Source organism: Hyperolius riggenbachi, chromosome 11 (assembly GCF_040937935.1).
Source record: "Hyperolius riggenbachi isolate aHypRig1 chromosome 11, aHypRig1.pri, whole genome shotgun sequence".
NCBI classification, from domain to species: Eukaryota; Metazoa; Chordata; class Amphibia; order Anura; family Hyperoliidae; genus Hyperolius; species Hyperolius riggenbachi.
In genome coordinates, this window is record NC_090656.1 from 129714816 (window position 1) to 129732263 (window position 17448).

A 17448-nucleotide genomic window follows, 5' to 3' on the forward strand; every position below is an offset into this window, starting at 1 on the left:
CCCTCCTCCTTCTACAGGGTTTTCAGTTTTGCCTAATGCTTCCGTTAGACCCCGAGGCAGAGACCTTCTGTCTGCGGAGGATCGGGAGTATCTAGAGCAAAGACTTAGGTCTCACAAGAAAAATGGGCCTAAGAGTAGGTCCTCTTCCCAGGACAGAAGATCTGTCCAAAGGGAAGAACTGGAGCAGAGGAGACAAGATGTTAGACTAAGTAATCATTTTGGGGTCTTAACAGGAAGACCTCTCTCTTCCGAGGAAGAGGATATATTGGTAGATAGAGCTGTCACTAATTGAGGAGGTACTGTCTTTGTGTCTATGTTTTTCTTTTTTTGTTAATGTTGTGACTTGCTTTCAATTTTTTGTCTTTGTCTTAAGGAGTACAAAGGGAAACCTTAAACTACTCTGATGGCTGCTCCCCCACCTCTCATGTTGGCAACGATCAACGTTGCTAGCATTAAAATTCCCAGAGCTCGAAAATTGGCGGTTTCAATTTTGGCTGGCCTTGAGGCTGATATTTTCTTCCTGCAGGAGACCAGGCTCACCTCTATGGCTGACCTTTGGTTGGCCGAGAGGGACTGGATGGCTGGTCCGAGTTTTTAGTCTCTAGCGGGAGAGCCTGGTAGTGGTGTGGCAGTTCTTTTTAGAGCATGGTAACATGCCGGCGAGTAATTGAGTTAGAGATGGGGAGGTGTCTGGTCTTGGACGTCTGTGTGAGGGTGCAGGACCTCAGGCTTATTAACATCTATGCTAACCCCAAATCTCGAGGGGAGAGGAAGCGCCTCTTTACACAGGTCAGGCCATTCTTTTTTACCTCCTACCTAGTGGTCCTGGGTGGTGATTTTAACACTGTCACTAGGGCTAGGGACAGGTCATGGGGTTCACTTTTATCAGAGGTAGTAGCAGGTCTTGAATAGATAGGATTTTTTTGTTTCGGAGAACCTCATTACCTCAACTCACCAGTTGTTGGCGGTGGAGTTCTCTGATCACCTTATTCTATCGGTGTGCTTGAATGCTTCAGATGCTCCTCCCAGAGGTAGGGGTATTTGGAGACTGAATTCGTCCCTGCTACTGGAAGAAAAAGTGAGACAATCCTTTGAGGAGTTTTGTCATGCACAGGTTTCCATCCTGTACTGCTTTAACAATAGGTCTGAGTGGTGGGAAGAGGTAAAAAAACGTGTTGTTAGATTATTTTTTTTTAGCAATCCATAAAAGCATTGATAAGAATGTTGCTTACCAGCATCTAAGAGAGAAGTTGAACATACTCTTCTCTGAGGGTGGAGATCCGGGGGAGATCTCTGGGGTCAAACTTCGTCTCAGACAGCAGCAGTTTGACCGGCTGGCTTCTTTGGTTCTGGAGAGGGATCATAGTAAATACCACTCGCCTGACCCTTACCGGAACTTCAAACAAAGTTCAGTGCTTAAGACGGTCAATGGTCTCTGGGATGGATCGGGATCTCTGGCAAAGTCCAGGTCGGGGATCTTGTCCATTGCTAGAGAGTTTTATGCTGATCTGCTTGGGAGGAAGCCACTTGACCAGGCGAGAATGGAAGACTTCTTGGCCTCCATAACTGGTCTGGGAGAGGTTGATGTTTCTACCACAGATTTGACAATGGAGATCACTGTAAAGGAAGTTGCGAAGGCCATTGGTGGTCTCGCATCTAAAAAGACCCCGGGTCCAGATACTGACGGCCAGGTTTTACAAGGCTTTTGCGTCTATCTTGGCCCCTTAATTTGCTGGTGCTTTTAACAACTGTCTTGCTGAGGGCCAGTTACCGCCCTCCATGAGACAATCTGCAGTGATTATCAAAAGGTCGTGATCCTGAGATGATTGAGAATTGGCATCCCATTAGCCTTCTCAATGTCGACAGGAAGATCTTGGCAAAAATTTTACTCTGGCGTTTGTCCCAGGTAACAGATGTCCTTCCCCGCCATCAGCACTGCTCTGTTTCAGGTAGGAGTACACTCTCAGCACTGTTGGCTGTCCGGGAAATCCTGGAATGTTGCAGGGCTGAAGGCTAGGGAAATAGGAAAGCTAGGGAAATAGGGAGTAGGGAAATTTTTTGCTAACGCTGGATCAGTCTAAGGCTTCTGATAGAGTCAACCATGAGTATCTGTGGCGACTACTTAGCGTATACGGTTTGCAGGGCGGGTTTATTAATTGGCTACGTACATTGTACAAAGAGGCTGAAAGTTTCCTGCTCATCAATGGATGGGTTGGCCAGCCTTTTGAGGTGATTTCGGGAGGTTTGCCAGGGTTGTCCTCCGAGTTCTCTGCTATATGAGTTTGCCATCGACCCCTTCGTGAGAAGGATAGAGGGCAGCACGCTTAGTGGGGTTCCCGTGGGCCTCCCTGGTGTCTTGCCTCTAAAGGTAGTGGCTTATGCTGATGATGTTACTGTAGTGGTCTCAAAGGCAGAGGAAGCAGTGGTGGTTGCTGAGGAGATCACTCGGTACTCATTGGCATCCGGTTCAAAAATCAATCCAGATAAGTGTGAAACTTTTTGGATGGGTAAAGCTGAAGAGTCCTTTGTACTTCCCGGTTCCTTTCCCGTGCCTCAAGATGAAATTAAAATCCTTGGCATCAAATTTAGCCCAGGCGACTACGGCCTGCAAAATTGGGAAAGCAAACTGAGTGATGTCAGCGCTAAAGTAGCTCGTTGGAAGAGTTGGAATTTAACTCTTAGAGAAAGGGTTGACTTGATTAAAACCTAACTGGTACCAATCTTGTTATATGTTAGCTATGTTACAATTTTGCCAGCATCACTGTATAATAGGATCAACGTCTTGTTTTTCCAGATGTTATGGGGGAACAAGGTGAACCCTGTGCGTAGTAACTAGAGTTGGGCCGAACGGTTCGCCTGCGAACGGTTCCATGGGAACTTCAGTGGTTCGCGTTCGCGTCCCGCAGGCGAACCTTTGCGGAAGTTCGGTTCGCCCCATAATGCACATGGAGGGTCAACTTTGACCCTCTACATCACAGTCAGCAGGCCCAGTGTAGCCAATTAGGCTACACTAGCCCCTGGAGCCCCACCCCCCCTTATATAAGGCAGGCAGCGGCGGCCATTACGGTCACTCGTGTGCTGCCTGCGTTAGTGAGAGTAGGGCGAGCTGCTGCAGACTGTCTCTCAGGGAAAGATTAGTTAGGCTTAACTTGTTCCTGTCTGGCTGCATACCTGTGCTGTGAACCCACCACTGCATACCTGTGCTGTGAACCCACCACTGCATACCTGTGCTGTGAACCCACCACTGCATACCTGTGCTGTGAACCCACCACTGCATACCTGTGCTGTGAACCCACCACTGCATACCTGTTCAGTGAACCCACCACTGCATACCTGTGCTGTGAACCCACCACTGCATACCTGTTCAGTGAACCCGCCACTGCATACCTGTTCAGTGAACCTGCCACTGCATACCTGTTCAGTTCAGTGGACCCGCCACTGTATACCTGTTCATTGAACCCACCACTGCATACCTGTGCTGTGAACCCACCACTGCATACCTGTGCTGTGAACCCACCACTGCATACCTGTGCTGTGAACCCACCACTGCATACCTGTTCAGTGAACCCACCACTGCATACCTGTGCTGTGAACCCACCACTGCATACCTGTTCAGTGAACCCGCCACTGCATACCTGTTCAGTGAACCTGCCACTGCATACCTGTTCAGTTCAGTGGACCCGCCACTGTATACCTGTTCATTGAACCCACCACTGCATACCTGTGCTGTGAACCCACCACTGCATACCTGTTCTGTGAACCTGCCACTGCATACCTGTTCTGTTCAGTGGACCCGCCACTGTATACCTGTTCATTGAACCCACCACTGCATACCTGTGCTGTGAACCCACCACTGCATACCTGTTCTGTGAACCCACCACTGCATACCTGTGCTGTGAACCCACCACTGCATACCTGTTCAGTGAACCTGCCACTGCATACCTGTTCTGTTCAGTGGACCCACCGCATCAGTGCGCATACCTGTGCAGTTAAGTGAACCCACCTACCTACGTGAGTGCACGCAGTGTGATATACCACTCCGTGCATACCCGATATGGACAAAACAGGTAGAGGAAGAGGTAGTGCCAGAGCCAGAGGAAGGCCACCCGGCAGGTCTGCGCGAGGTCGTGTAAATGTAATTTCGTGTGGACCTGGCCCACAGTACAGTGCTCGGAAGAAGGCACGTCCCATCACCTCCCAAGATTGTCAGGACGTGGTTGAGTATTTAGCGACACAGAACACCTCATCTTGCTCAGCCACCAGCGCTACTACTAGCACCACTTCCGCTGCATTTGACACTTCGCAAGAATTATTTAGTGGTGAAATCACTGATGCACAGCCATTGTTGTTACAGCCAGATGAATTTTCACCAGCTCATATGTCTGAGTTACGCGGCAACACTATGGATGTAACGTGTCAGGAGGATGAAGGACCTACTGATGGTGCAAGTTTGGATTTGTCTGAAGCAAGCGAAGCTGGGCAGGAGGACTACGATGATGACGGTAATAGGGATCCTCTGTATGTTCCCAATAGAGGAGATGAAGAGGGGGACAGTTCAGAGGGGGAGTCAGAGAGTAGTAGGAGGAGAGAAGTTGCTGAAAGAAGCTGGGGCAGCTCTTCATCAGAAACAGCTGGTGGCAGAGTCCAGCACCATGTATCGCCACCTATGTACAGCCAGCCAACTTGCCCTTCAGCATCAGCTGCTGAGGTCCCCATAGTACCCACATCCCAGGGTGGCTCAGCGGTGTGGAAATTTTTTAATGTGTGTGCCTCAGATCGGACCAAAGCCATCTGTTCGCTCTGCCAACAAAAATTGAGCCGTGGAAAGGCCAACACTCACGTAGGGACAAGTGCCTTACGAAGGCACCTGGAGAAAAAGCACAAACAGCAATGGGATGGCCACCTGAGCAAAAGCAGCAGCAGCACACAAAAGCAAAGCCACCCTCCTTCTCCTCTTCCTCCTCCATCAGGTGCATTATCTGCTTCTGCCGCTTTCTCCCTTCCACCTTCACAGGCACCCTCCTCCACTCCGCCTCTGCCCTTGAGCGGTTCCTGCTCCTCTGCCCACAGCAGCAGTCAGGTGTCCGTGAAGGAAATGTTTGAGCGGAAGAAGCCAATTTCGGCCAGTCACCCCCTTGCCCGGCGTCTGACAGCTGGCGTGGCGGAACTGTTAGCTCGGCAGCTGTTACCATACCGGCTGGTGGACTCTGAGGCCTTCCGTAAATTTGTGGCCATCAGAACACCGCAGTGGAAGATGCCAGGCCGCACTTATTTTTCGAGAAAGGCCATACCCCAACTGCACTGTGAAGTTGAGAGGCAAGTGGTGTCATCTCTTGCGAAAAGCGTTGGGTCAAGGGTACACCTGACCACGGATGCCTGGTCTGCCAAGCACGGGCAGCACCGCTACATTACGTACACAGCCCATTGGGTGAACCTGGTGGTGAACGATGGCAAGCAGGGCGCAGCGGACCAAATTGTGACACCTCCACGGCTTGCAGGCAGGCCTCCTGCCACCTCCTCTCCTCCTGCTACATGCTCTTCGCTGTCCTCCTCCTCCTTGGCTGAGTGGCAGTTCTCCTCTCCAGCTACACAGCCCCAGCTCCGCAGGGCCTATGCTGCATGCCAGGTAAGACGGTGTCACGCCATCTTAGACATGTCTTGTCTCAAAGCGGAGAGTCACACTGGAGCAGCTCTCCTGGCTGCTCTTAAGAAACAGGTGGATGAGTGGCTGACCCCGCACCACCTGGAGATAGGCAACGTGGTGTGCGACAACGGCAGCAATCTGCTTGCCGCTTTGCATATGGGGAAGCTGACACACATACCCTGCATGGCACATGTCATGAATCTAGTGGTTCAAAGATTTGTGGCAAAGTACCCTGGCTTAGCGAATGTCCTGAAGCAGGCCAGGAAGTTCTGTGGGCATTTGAGGCGGTCTTACACAGCCATGGCACGCTTTGCGGAAATTCAGCGCAAAAACAACATGCCGGTGAGACGCCTCATTTGCGATAGCCCGACTCGCTGGAACTCGACCCTGCTCATGTTCTCCCGCCTGCTAGAACAGAAGAAAGCCGTGACCCACTACCTCTACAACTACAGTAGAATGAAACAGTCTGGGAAGATGGGGATGTTCTGGCCCGACAACTGGACACTGATGAAAAATGCATGCAGGCTCATGCGGCCGTTTGAGGAGGTGACCAACCTGGTGAGCCGCAGTGAGGGCACCATCAGCGACTTAATTCCCTACGCTTACTTCTTGGAGCGTGCTGTGCGTAGAGTGGCGGATGAAGCTGTGAATGAGCGTGACCAGGAACCGTTACGGCAGGAACAGGCATGGGACCAATTTTCATCAGACCCAGCTGTTTCCTCAACACCTGCGGCAGCACAGAGGGGGGAGGAGGAGGAAGAAGAGAAGTCGTGTGCAGAAGACGAGTCAGACTCAGAGGATGATGAGCAAGGTGTTTCTTTGGGGGAGGAGGAGGAGGAGGAGGGGACAGCGGCAGGAGAACAACCTCAGCAGGCATCGCAAGGGGCTTGTGCTGCTCAACCTTCCCGTGGTATTGTTCGCGGCTGGGGGGAGGAGGTTGACTTACCTGACGTCACTGAGGAAGAGCAAGAGGAGATGGAGGGTACTGGATCCGACTTTGTGCAGATGTCGTCTTTTATGCTGTCCTGCCTGTTGAGGGACCCCCGTATAAAAAACCTTAAGGGGAATGACCTGTACTGGGTGGCCACACTACTAGACCCTCGGTACAGGCACAAAGTGGCGGACCTGTTACCAACTCACCGGAAGGTGGAAAGGATGCAGCACATGCAGAACCAGCTGTCAACTATGCTTTACAATGCCTTTAAGGGTGATGTGACGGCACAACGCCAGCAAGGTACCACTGCCACTAATCCTCCTCCCGTGTCCACGCAGTCAAAGACAGGACGCTCCAGCGATCTCATGGTGATGTCGGACATGCGGACGTTCTCTAGTCCAACGCCTCGCCATAGCCCTTCCGGATCCACCCTCCACCAACGCCTGGAACGGCAGGTAGCCGACTACCTGGCCTTAAGTGTGGATGTAGACACTGCTGTGAACAGCGATGAGAAACCCTTGAACTACTGGGTGCGCAGGCTTGACCTGTGGCCAGAGCTGTCCCAATTTGCCATCCAACTTCTCTCCTGCCCTGCCGCAAGCGTCCTGTCAGAAAGGACCTTCAGCGCAGCTGGAGGCATTGTCACAGAGAAGAGAAGTCGCCTAAGTCACAAAAGTGTTAAGTACCTCACCTTTATCAAAATGAATGAGGCATGGATCCCGGAGGGCTGCTGCCCGCCCCAAGACTAAGTCAGTCCCCGCACACACAGCATCTCTGCCTGCACGCCGTGTGACTGGCCGCCTGGCCTGCCCCAAGAAGACTAAGTCGCTCCCAGTCCCTCCACACAGCATGTCTGCCTGCAGGCCGCTTGACTACCTTCTCCGCCACCACCAACAGGGTCCGGGACTCCAGGCGGATTGCTGAATTTTTTAGGCCGCTGCTAGCAGCGGCCGCTGTAATAATTTTTCTGGTGCGTGTACATGACTGCCTAATTTTTCTGGCTGCACTGCGGGCAGCTGCAACAACAAAAGAAAAGGCATGTACATGCGCCCATTCCCCTTCGTGATCATTACCTTGCCGTGGTGAAGGGGCTTGCGTATCACAATGAAGCAATGACCGGCGCCTAGATGAGTGTCTCGGGGGGCACACCCACGATAATAAGGACGTTGCCTCATTGTGGTCAGACCAAATTTGATCAGCTGGACAGTCACTGTTCTGTCATTCAGCTACATCAGCCAGGCGACCATATGGGCTGTAAAGCCACCAAAACCTGCACTCTCGCCATGGTGCGCACCAGTCCAGCACGGCCGTCACTACACAAACAGCTGTTTGCGGTGCGTTACACGGTGAGTTTTGTGTGTCAGTGTGAAGCAGTACCTTAATTACACTACCTGATTGATGTATACACATGCAAGATGTTTGAAAGCTCTTTAGGCCTGTCATTTAGCATTCAATGTGATTTCTGCCCTTAAAACGCTGCTTTGCGTCACATCCAGATTTTTCACCGGGACTTTTGGCATGTATCCCACTCCGCCATGCCCCCCTGCAGGTGTTAGACCCCTTGAAACATCTTTTCCATCACTTTTGTGGCCAGCATAATTATTTTTTTTTTAAAAGTTCGCATCCCCATTGAAGTCTATTGCGGTTCGCGAACTTTAACGCGAACCGAACCTTCCGCGGAAGTTCGCGAACCAGGTTCGCGAACCTAAAATCGGAGGTTCGGCCCAACTCTAGTAACATTACCTACAAAACTAGGTGGGTGGGTGGCCTAGGGATGGTCAACCTGATTGTTTTCTTCTCTCTGATTTCTATTAAATTCAGTCTTGGTAATATGCTAGCAGAGAGCCCACCTAGTAGGGTACGTATTTTCCAGGCCTGCTGTGAGCCTTTTCTTAGAAGTTGGAAGAGCGGTGACCCGGTGAAAAATTTGAGAGCATGTCATGGCCATCTTCCGGCCTATGTTATGCCTTAAATGAGGAAACTGCTGCAGTGGGGATTGACGGTGGAGGACATCAAGCTGGTTGAGAGGAAAGTCCTTTCGGCTAGAGTGGTGGACTCTTACTTTCCTGACCTACTGGCCTTGAGGGATTGCCCAGGCGCAATTTTGGAGGAGGGCTTGCTAGTGCTTAACTCGCCGCGTGTTCCGAATACATTGTGGGGCACTGCCTGGCTTACCTTCCAGGGCAAGCTTTACATTGGAGGTAACATGAAGTGTCGGAATATGGCGGACCGTGTTTGTCCTCAACAGGAGTGTACTGTTGAGGAGGACATGGACCACTTTCTGATGTCATGCCCCTTTAATGTAGAGGTATACAAACAAGTGGGAAGGGTTCTCAGTATCCCATTTCTGGAGCATCTTAGTTATGCTGAATGGGCATATGGAGCTTTTAACCAACGCCAGGGTTTTGATTTGTGCACTTTGTATATAGTTAGTTTAGTGGTTAGACGTTACACATGGTTGGCACGTTGCGACTTAGCAATTAGAAAGAAAAACTTGCCTGTCCAGGTGGTGGTAAACAACATTTTGGGTGAGGTTGGGAAGATTCTGTACTTGAAGAGAAAGAAGCTGGGGAGAGGGGCTTGGGTTCTGGCGTGGCAGAACATCAAGCCTCCTTGACTTGGTGGAATCTTTCCTGGGTGTAGCTTTGCTGTCTCTTTTCCACACCTCTAGCCTTTTCTATTTTTCTTCCATTTTTTGAAGTCTGGCCGCAGGCACAAAGGGAGTTATTCCTTTGTGCGTCTTCTTTATGTCCTTAGGTTGTGTTTTTTTTTTCTCTTTTCACTGTCCCGTTTGTTATATTGGTTTTTGTCTTGTCTTCTTGTTGTCCTTAGTCTCGTGTTTTCATAAGGTCTTCGCTTTTTTGGGCGTAAAAGTCCCATGAGTTTGGTTCTATTTGGGCGTAAAAGTCCCATAGGTGAGTGGTCTGTTTGAATGTATTTGTTGTTGTTTTTTGTACGATTGTTGTAATGTAGGCGTTTATCGTCTTTTTAGGTGGTAGTTCATGTTACGTTTTTCCTTTATTTCTTGTCCGGTCTCTGGTCTTATGAATGCAGGTAAGTGGGTACCTCCTCTTCAGTTTTTTGTTTTTTTCAGTTTTGGAGACATTTCTGTATGCTTATGTTGTTCCTGCAAATTATTTTTGATGCATACTTTTATTTTATTTATTTTGCTGCATGCTGTATTTACTTGAATTTTCTAATAAGAACATCTAACTAAGCTTTCCCTATGTCTCTCTGCAGCAAGCTCACTCTTCTCTAATTACAGCAGCCACATGAGTGAGTGAAATGGCTGACGCTGCCTGCCTTTTATAAGGGGGGTGGGGCTCCAGGAGGGAGTGTAGCCTGATTGGCTACCACGTGTCTGCTGACTGTAATGTAGAGGGTCAAAGTTGAGCCTAATGATGTAGTATAGGGGATGGGTCAAAGTCGCATATAGTTTGCGGTTCACTGCCAACGCGAACCAGTGATGTTCACGCGTTCGCGTTCGAATGCGAACCGTTCGGGCCATCTCTATCTGGCAATGATCCAAGCAATGCACACTGCTAAACATATCTAAGTGGATATGGAACTATGGGGCTCATTAACCGTTTCCGTACCAGCAGTCTCTGGCCCCTTAAGGACTAGAGACTGCTGGTACCACAAAATGGGGCTTTCTGATGAATCGCCGCACAGACCTGCCGCTCACCCATCGCCGCATGCCCCTCGCTCTGCCATCGCAATAACGGCAGAGCTCTGTGAGCCGGTCAGAAGCCACTTTCATTGACTCCTGACCCTGTCATGTAAAACAATGAAAGAGGCTCCTGACCGGCTCACAGAGCTCTGCCATCATGGCAGTTGGAGCTGCTGTCAGTCATGCTGCGAGAAAGAGACCAGCCTGGCAATTAAAATCTACACCCTGTCAGGAATAAGCAGCCACAAACAGGGCATAGATTTCCATTACCGCGGTCCAGAAGCAGTTAATCAATAGTGTCTGAGAGAAAATCTTAGGTTTCTAGAAACTATGCAGAACTGTTTTAAAGAGACTCTGTAACAAATTTTTCAGCCTTAGTTCTTCTATCCTATAAGTTCCTATGCCTGTTCTAATCTGCTCTGGCTTACTGCAGTCTTTCCTAACTGCACTGTCTCTGTAATAAATCAATGTATCTTTCCTCTGTCCTGTTTGTCGGGCTAAAGCTTGATTGTGTGGAATGTGCAGGGCTGCTTGTGATTGGTAGAAGCGATACACACCCTCTGCAGGCCCCCTGCATACTCTGAATGACTCATACACTATGCTTAGCTGAGCCTATTAGAAGCTGGTTAGTTTGTTTGTAAACACTGCCTAAAACTGTTAATTACAAGCCAGGATTGCAGCAGAGAGTGGCAGAAACAGCACAGAGGGGCACAGGAGAAAATAATGAATAGAATGGTATGCTTTTTATTGTAAGAATATTAGAGTACAGATTCTCTTTAACGATCTAAAGAGCTTGCAGTTTCCTACTAAACCTGATCAAAAACAAGTGATAGGTTGTATTCACAGAATCAGAGCAGTCTGTGAGAGAATCCTCTGAGTGAGGTAAGGTGTAGTGATAGCTTTAAAGAGACTCTGTAACCTCAAAAAGATCCCCTGGGGGGTACTCACCTCGGGTGGGGGAAGCCTCGGGATCCTAATGAGGCTTCCCACGCCGTCCTCTGTCCCACGGGGGTCTCGCTGCAGCCCTCCGAACAGCCGGCGACAGGCCCGACTGTAAAATCAATATTTACCTTTGCTGGCTCCAGCGGGGGCGCTGTGGCTGCTTTCCGCTCCGAACTACACGGAAATACCCGATCTCAGTCGGGTCCGCTCTACTGCGCAGGCGCCGGAAACTTGCGCCTGCGCAGTAGAGCAGACCCGACGGCGATCGGGTATTTCCGTGTAGTTCGGAGCCGACAGCCGTCAGAGCGCCTGCGCAGGAGCCGGGAAGGTAAATAATGACGTCATCTTGTATGGAGGGCTGCAGCGAGACCCCCGTGGGACAGAGGACGGCGTGGGAAGCCTCATTAGGATCCGGAAGCTTCCCCCACCCGAGGTGAGTACCCCCCAGGGGATCTTTTGATGTTACAGATCCTCTTTAAAGGTGTCCACTTATGGTCCAATTTCCTGAACGATGGACCGCAGATCTGATTCATGCAATTAGTTGGGTTCTCTAATGGGAAGGGAACAATCAAATTGTGTTCCTTAACCTTTCCCATGGAGTGCTCCCTCCTGTTAGTGGACCAGGGTTGCCAACCCAATTTCTCATTTTTCCTGGACAAAATGGCCAAAAAATCTGGACACCCCATGTTTTGGACGGACAGGGGGTGGAGTCAGGGGCGGAGTCATTAGCAGGCTTTTTAGGGAATTTCTTGTGAATTTCGGGAGGAAGGAAACATAGCTGAAGCAGGTTGTTACTGCATAAGGCTTATGTGAAACAGGCTTCCTGAACTAGAAAGACTTGTTTCCCTATAAAATAAACAGGAGGTTAGTGCTATATAAATACATAATAATAATATGGTAACACATTAGACTGTGACTATGGTGGGATTAGACTGTGAGCTCCTATTAAAGGACAACTGATGTGAGAGGGATATGGAGGCTGCCATATTTATTTCCTTTTAAGCAATACCAGTTGCCTGGCAGTGCCTCTGATCTATTCTGCTGCAGTAGTGTCTGAATCACACCAGTAACAAGCATACAGCTAATCTTGTCAGATCTGACAATAATGTGATTATAGTAACACCTGATCTGCTGCATGCTTGTTCAGTGTCTAGGGCTGAAAGTATTTGAGGCAGAGGATCAGCAGGATAGCCAGGAAATTGGTATTGCTTAACCTCCCTGGCGGTATTCCTGACCTGAGCTCGGGGTAGCCGCTAGCGGTGATCCCGAGCTCAGGTCGGGGTAGGCAGTGCAGTGCTTTCGCTTTAGTTTTGGAGTCCCGCGCGCGATCGCGCTACAAAGCGGGACTCCAGCCTCTCTCCCCAGCAGAGCGGAGTCTTTCCCTGGCCGCCGGGATCCCCATGTCCCTGCTATTCTTGCGGGGACCCGACGGCCAATCGCAGCGGCGGTGTGACGTCATCTGGGGCAGGGCTAATATTTAAAACGAACTTCTCTATATTAGAGAAATATAGAGGTTTGTTTATATGTATATTAGCACCATCTTGTGGTCAAAGTGAAAACTGCAGCGCTGGAGTCCAGGAAGGTAAATTTTTTATTCTGCTGCTGATCTCCCTGCCAGAATGATGTTTTTCAGGTTTTAGGGTCTGAAAGAGTGGAAAAAAAATGGCACCTCTTTTAGACCCTAAAATCTGGAAAGAATTATGACGGCAAGGGGGTTAAAAGGAAGTAAATATTTCAGCCTCCATATCTCTCTCGCTTCAGTTGTCCTTTAAGACAGCCAAGGGCATGACTGTGTACTCTGTAAGTGTAAGTGCTGCAGAAGATATCACTGCTATATAAATACATAATAATAATGTGGGAGGGCATTAGACAATGACTATGGTAGGATTAGAATGTGAGCTCCTCTGATGACAGTCAGTGACATGACTATATACTCTGTAAAGTGCTGCAGAAGATGTCAGTGCTATATAAATACATAATAATAATATAGTAGGACATTCGACTATGACTATAGGAGTACACAACAGCAGTGTGTCCAGGTAACATCTGTTACCCGGACACTCTGCTGTCGTGTACTCCTATCCTGTATTTGCCTGATGAAGCGGGTTTATCCTGCAAAACGCGTTGCGATTATTCCCTGGAGTGTACCAGTAAAACATACCTTGTCTTGAATACACAGCCTATGTGTCTGCTTGCAGGAGGTGAGTCCACCACTGCCTCCTAAGCAATTTTTAAACTTTTTAAGTATTGTTTTTATCCTTTTGGCGCCTCTGTTCTTCTTTACAATACATCTAATATCCACCCTTGGTGGAGGGGGATACCCCTTTTTTTCACGTCTACAGAGAGCGACTTCTTAATCCTGAGTGGGGACAGGAAAATCTCCCTACCTGCCTACACAGTGGTTGCCTGGAGGGAACCCTGGTTTGTGAGTATTACTCTATACTCGTTTCATTAATCAATTTATTGGACTTACTACATTATATTGGGCTCTCGGTTCTCTTTTTACATATTATTTTGTAAGTAGTTAATTTACACATGTAGATGACTACTTTCTTCCACTTGTGATTAAATAGGAAGAAACAAGAACCATCTTTGCTTTGATAACTTTGCCCTTATGAATTGCTGGAATCTTCTTTTTATAGTTTGCAAAACCACAACAGATTTATAGAAATGTTTAAGCATCATTACTTTACAACAATGTTCTTTTAAATGCACATAAAACACTGTGCCTGAACTCCTGCTGTAATGTCTCCATTGTTTCAAATAAAAGAGATCTCATTGTTTACTTAGGGCCTGTACTGTTTGTTTACTGTAAAGGTTCATACACACCTACCAACTACCGGTATCTACCAAACTTGTCCGTTAAGCCCCATACAACTTTTTTTGTGAAACAAGTTGAAACACCTAAAACAAGTCTTTTGCTATTGTTCAAACAGCTGACAAGACTGGTAAGAAGTCAATCTAACTGTTGTATTGACTTCTTATCAAGGGAGCGCAATAAGTGTGAAAGTCTCCATAGACTTTCATTGCTTTTGCGGCCTCTTGCAGCAAAATAGGATAACGCAATGCAGGTTTAGCCTGCTGGGGTAAAAGGGGCCGAAAACTTTATGAGTATGTTAGGATGATTAAACTTAAAACTGTTATAATTTAAGTAGGCCTCAGTTATTTGGCCTGAGTTTAGGTAAAAGGCTTGTCCGCAGTGTACGCCACAAGAACAATCAACATAGGCCATGTTTACCAAAATAAATTACCAAATTCCAGTAAGTAAGGGAGAAGTGACATTGAATATTTATCGAGTAGGTGGGTATTATGACACCACGAGGGGGCTCAACCAATAGTCTGGTCTAGGGGATGGCGAAGATGATGTCACATTTAACTCTTTCCTAGTCGGTATTAAAACCCAGGTGGGCGATCGGAGCTCACTCTGCTTCTTACTTTCACACTAGCTCTAAATGCTGACTAGGACCTCTAAGTATTTTCATTCTATATGTAATCTGATATAATGTATGCTGTACATAGGTAGTCTAGTGTAACGTAGTTTAGAAAGAAGGTACCTGATTGACTTCAGCAGGAAGTTTAATCAAGAAGCTTGTAACGCAACATGAAGATTGGCGTGGCTAGGATATGATGAACTGTATCTATCTGAGAAAGTCTATCTCCTGCTTGCTGTGATGAGTCGTGTGTGCAACTCTTGCTGATGAGTTGCTGGTGCCGGAAAAAGGTGATTAAGAACAGTTTATAACAAAAACATGCTATTTACATGTACTAAGTTGTGATAGCCTTTTATCTCTTTCACAGCTCCACTGTTTTATGCAGACACCAGCCCCGATGCACTAAACCAATCTCATAAATGATCTCACCATATCCTTATCTCACTATAGGTATATAGTACCGCTTCTTACCACCTGTATTATGCACAGTAGTATGCAGAAATTTCCAAAACAGTAGGGACCCTGCGTTACATGCAAATGAAAACTTGAGGCAGTGACTTCTTAGGGTAAATCATACCCTATATCTATTTAAAATTAATACAAATACAACATATCAAATGTTGAAACTCATAAAATATGTTGTTTTATGAAAAACTATTCGATAAGCTCATTTAAAATTTGAAGCAAATAACATGTTTCAAAAAGTTGGGAGAGGCAACAACAGCCCAGGATGGATAGGGGCATTCCTTTTAAAGTTTGCAGAAGCCAGCGCAGCGGAAATGACTTACAAATCCTTTGGGCCCCGGTTTGCTTTAGTACTGCAACTCCCAGCTGCTTCGCTGCATCCTTGTACGGCTCCCCGGCGTGTCATCAGGTCATGTGACACATCGAAGCCATGTAAAGTGGATGCAGCAAAGCAGCTGGGGGCTACAGGACTAAAGCAGACCAGTGCAGGAGGAATTGTAAGTTGTTTCCGCTGCGCTGGGTTCTGCATTTCTTCTGGGGAGATGGCAGTTAGTGTTAATTTTGTGCCCATTGCTTGACTTCGCAAGCAACCGTCAAGAACACATATCGAGCATCAGACAATCCCCATCTGCGCCAATGAAATGAGACTCTATTGTAATATGGTTCTTTTACATCTTTATGCCACATTGCAAACTTTCACTTACATGCTGGTGTACATTCTGCTGCCATTTTGCTGGTTTTGTAGTCGAGTCTTAGCCAAGTCAATGGGAAAGACGCAGGTAACCCCAATCAGTCCAGCTATTCCTCCATTTATAAGCTTGGCAGGCAAACTGCAGGAACAAGGGAATTAACAATGGTGAGAAATTCAGTTTAAAGCATACCTAAAATCATTTACAATAATATTTCTGATGTCGGAAGTGCAGGGATGCCCACCTCTCGTGATTTTCACATCTCTGCAAATGCTAGATTACATTCACATGAAGGAGGAGGTTTGGCCAGAACTGCAAAAACATACAACTTGGCTAATAATAAGGCACACATTGTGAAGCAGTGCTACTACCTGGCTAATAAAAAGGCACCTGCTGTGAGGTCGTGCTACTACCTGGCTAATAATCAGGCACCTATTGTGAGGCCGTGCTATTCCTGGCTAATAATGAGGCAACTGCTGTGAGACCGTGCTACTGCCTGACTAATAATGAGGCAACTGCTGTGAGACCGTGCTACTGCCTGACTAATAATGAGGCAACTGCTGTGAGACCGTGCTACTGCCTGACTAATAATGAGGCAACTGCTGTGAGACCGTGCTACTGCCTGACTAATAATGAGGCAACTGTTGTGAGACCGTGCTACTGCCTGACTAATAATAAGGTAACTACTGTGAGGCCGTGCTACTGCCTGGCTAGTAATGAGGCACCTGTTGTGAAGCCATGCTACTGCCTGACTAATAATAACGCAACTGCTGTGAGGCCATGCTACTGTCTGGCTAATAATAAAGCACCCATTGTGAAGCAGTGCTACTGCCTGGCTAATAATGAGACAACTGCTGTGAGGCCGTGCTGCTGCCTGGCTAATAATGAGGCAACTGCTGCGAGACCGTGCTACTGCCCGGCTAATAATGAGTCAACTGCTGTGAGGCCGTACTACTGCCTAGCTAAAAATGAGGCAACTGCTGTGAGGCCGTGCTACTGCCTGGCTAATAATAAGGCAACTGCTGTGAGGCTGTGCTACTGCCTGGATAAAAATTAGGCAACTGCTGTGAGGCTGTGCTACTGCCTTGCTAATAAGGCACCCATTGTGAAGCGGTGCTACTGCCTGGCTAATAATAAGGCACCTGTTGTGAGGCCGTGCTACTGCCTGGCTAATAATGAGGCAACCGCTGTGAGGCCGTGCTACTGCCTGACTAATAATGAGGCAACTGCTGTGAGACCGTGCTACTGCCTGGCTAATAATAAGGTACCCATTGTGAAGCAGTGCTATGACCTGGCTAATAATAAAGGATCAGTTGTGAGGCAGTGCTACTACCTGGCTAATAATAAGGCACCTGCTGTGAAGCAGAGCTACTACCTGGCTAATAATAAGGCACCTGCTGTGAAGCAGAGCTACTATCTGGCTAATAATAAGGCACCTGCTGTGAAGCAGAGCTACTACCTGGCTAATAATAAGGCACCTGTTGTGAGGCAGTGCTACTACCTGGCTAATAATAAGGCACCTGCTGTGAAGCAGAGCTACTACCTGGCTAATAATAAGGCACCTGCTGTGAAGCAGAGCTACTATCTGGCTAATAATAAGGCACCTGCTGTGAAGCAGAGCTACTACCTGGCTAATAATAAGGCACCTGTTGTGAGGCAGTGCTACTACCTGG

General features: G+C 48.0%; 1 protein-coding gene across 3 annotated transcripts in view; it reads right to left on the reverse strand.

Annotated features, from left to right (window-relative positions):
* SLC25A22 (solute carrier family 25 member 22) overlaps positions 1-17448 on the reverse strand; it is a 219944-nt gene that overhangs the window by 103590 nt on the left and 98906 nt on the right. For all 3 annotated transcript variants that reach the window (XM_068260274.1, XM_068260276.1, XM_068260275.1), the window contains exon 3: positions 15791-15916. In XM_068260274.1, the coding sequence (XP_068116375.1) occupies positions 15791-15916 (126 nt within the window). The remainder of the gene's footprint in view (positions 1-15790; positions 15917-17448) is intronic.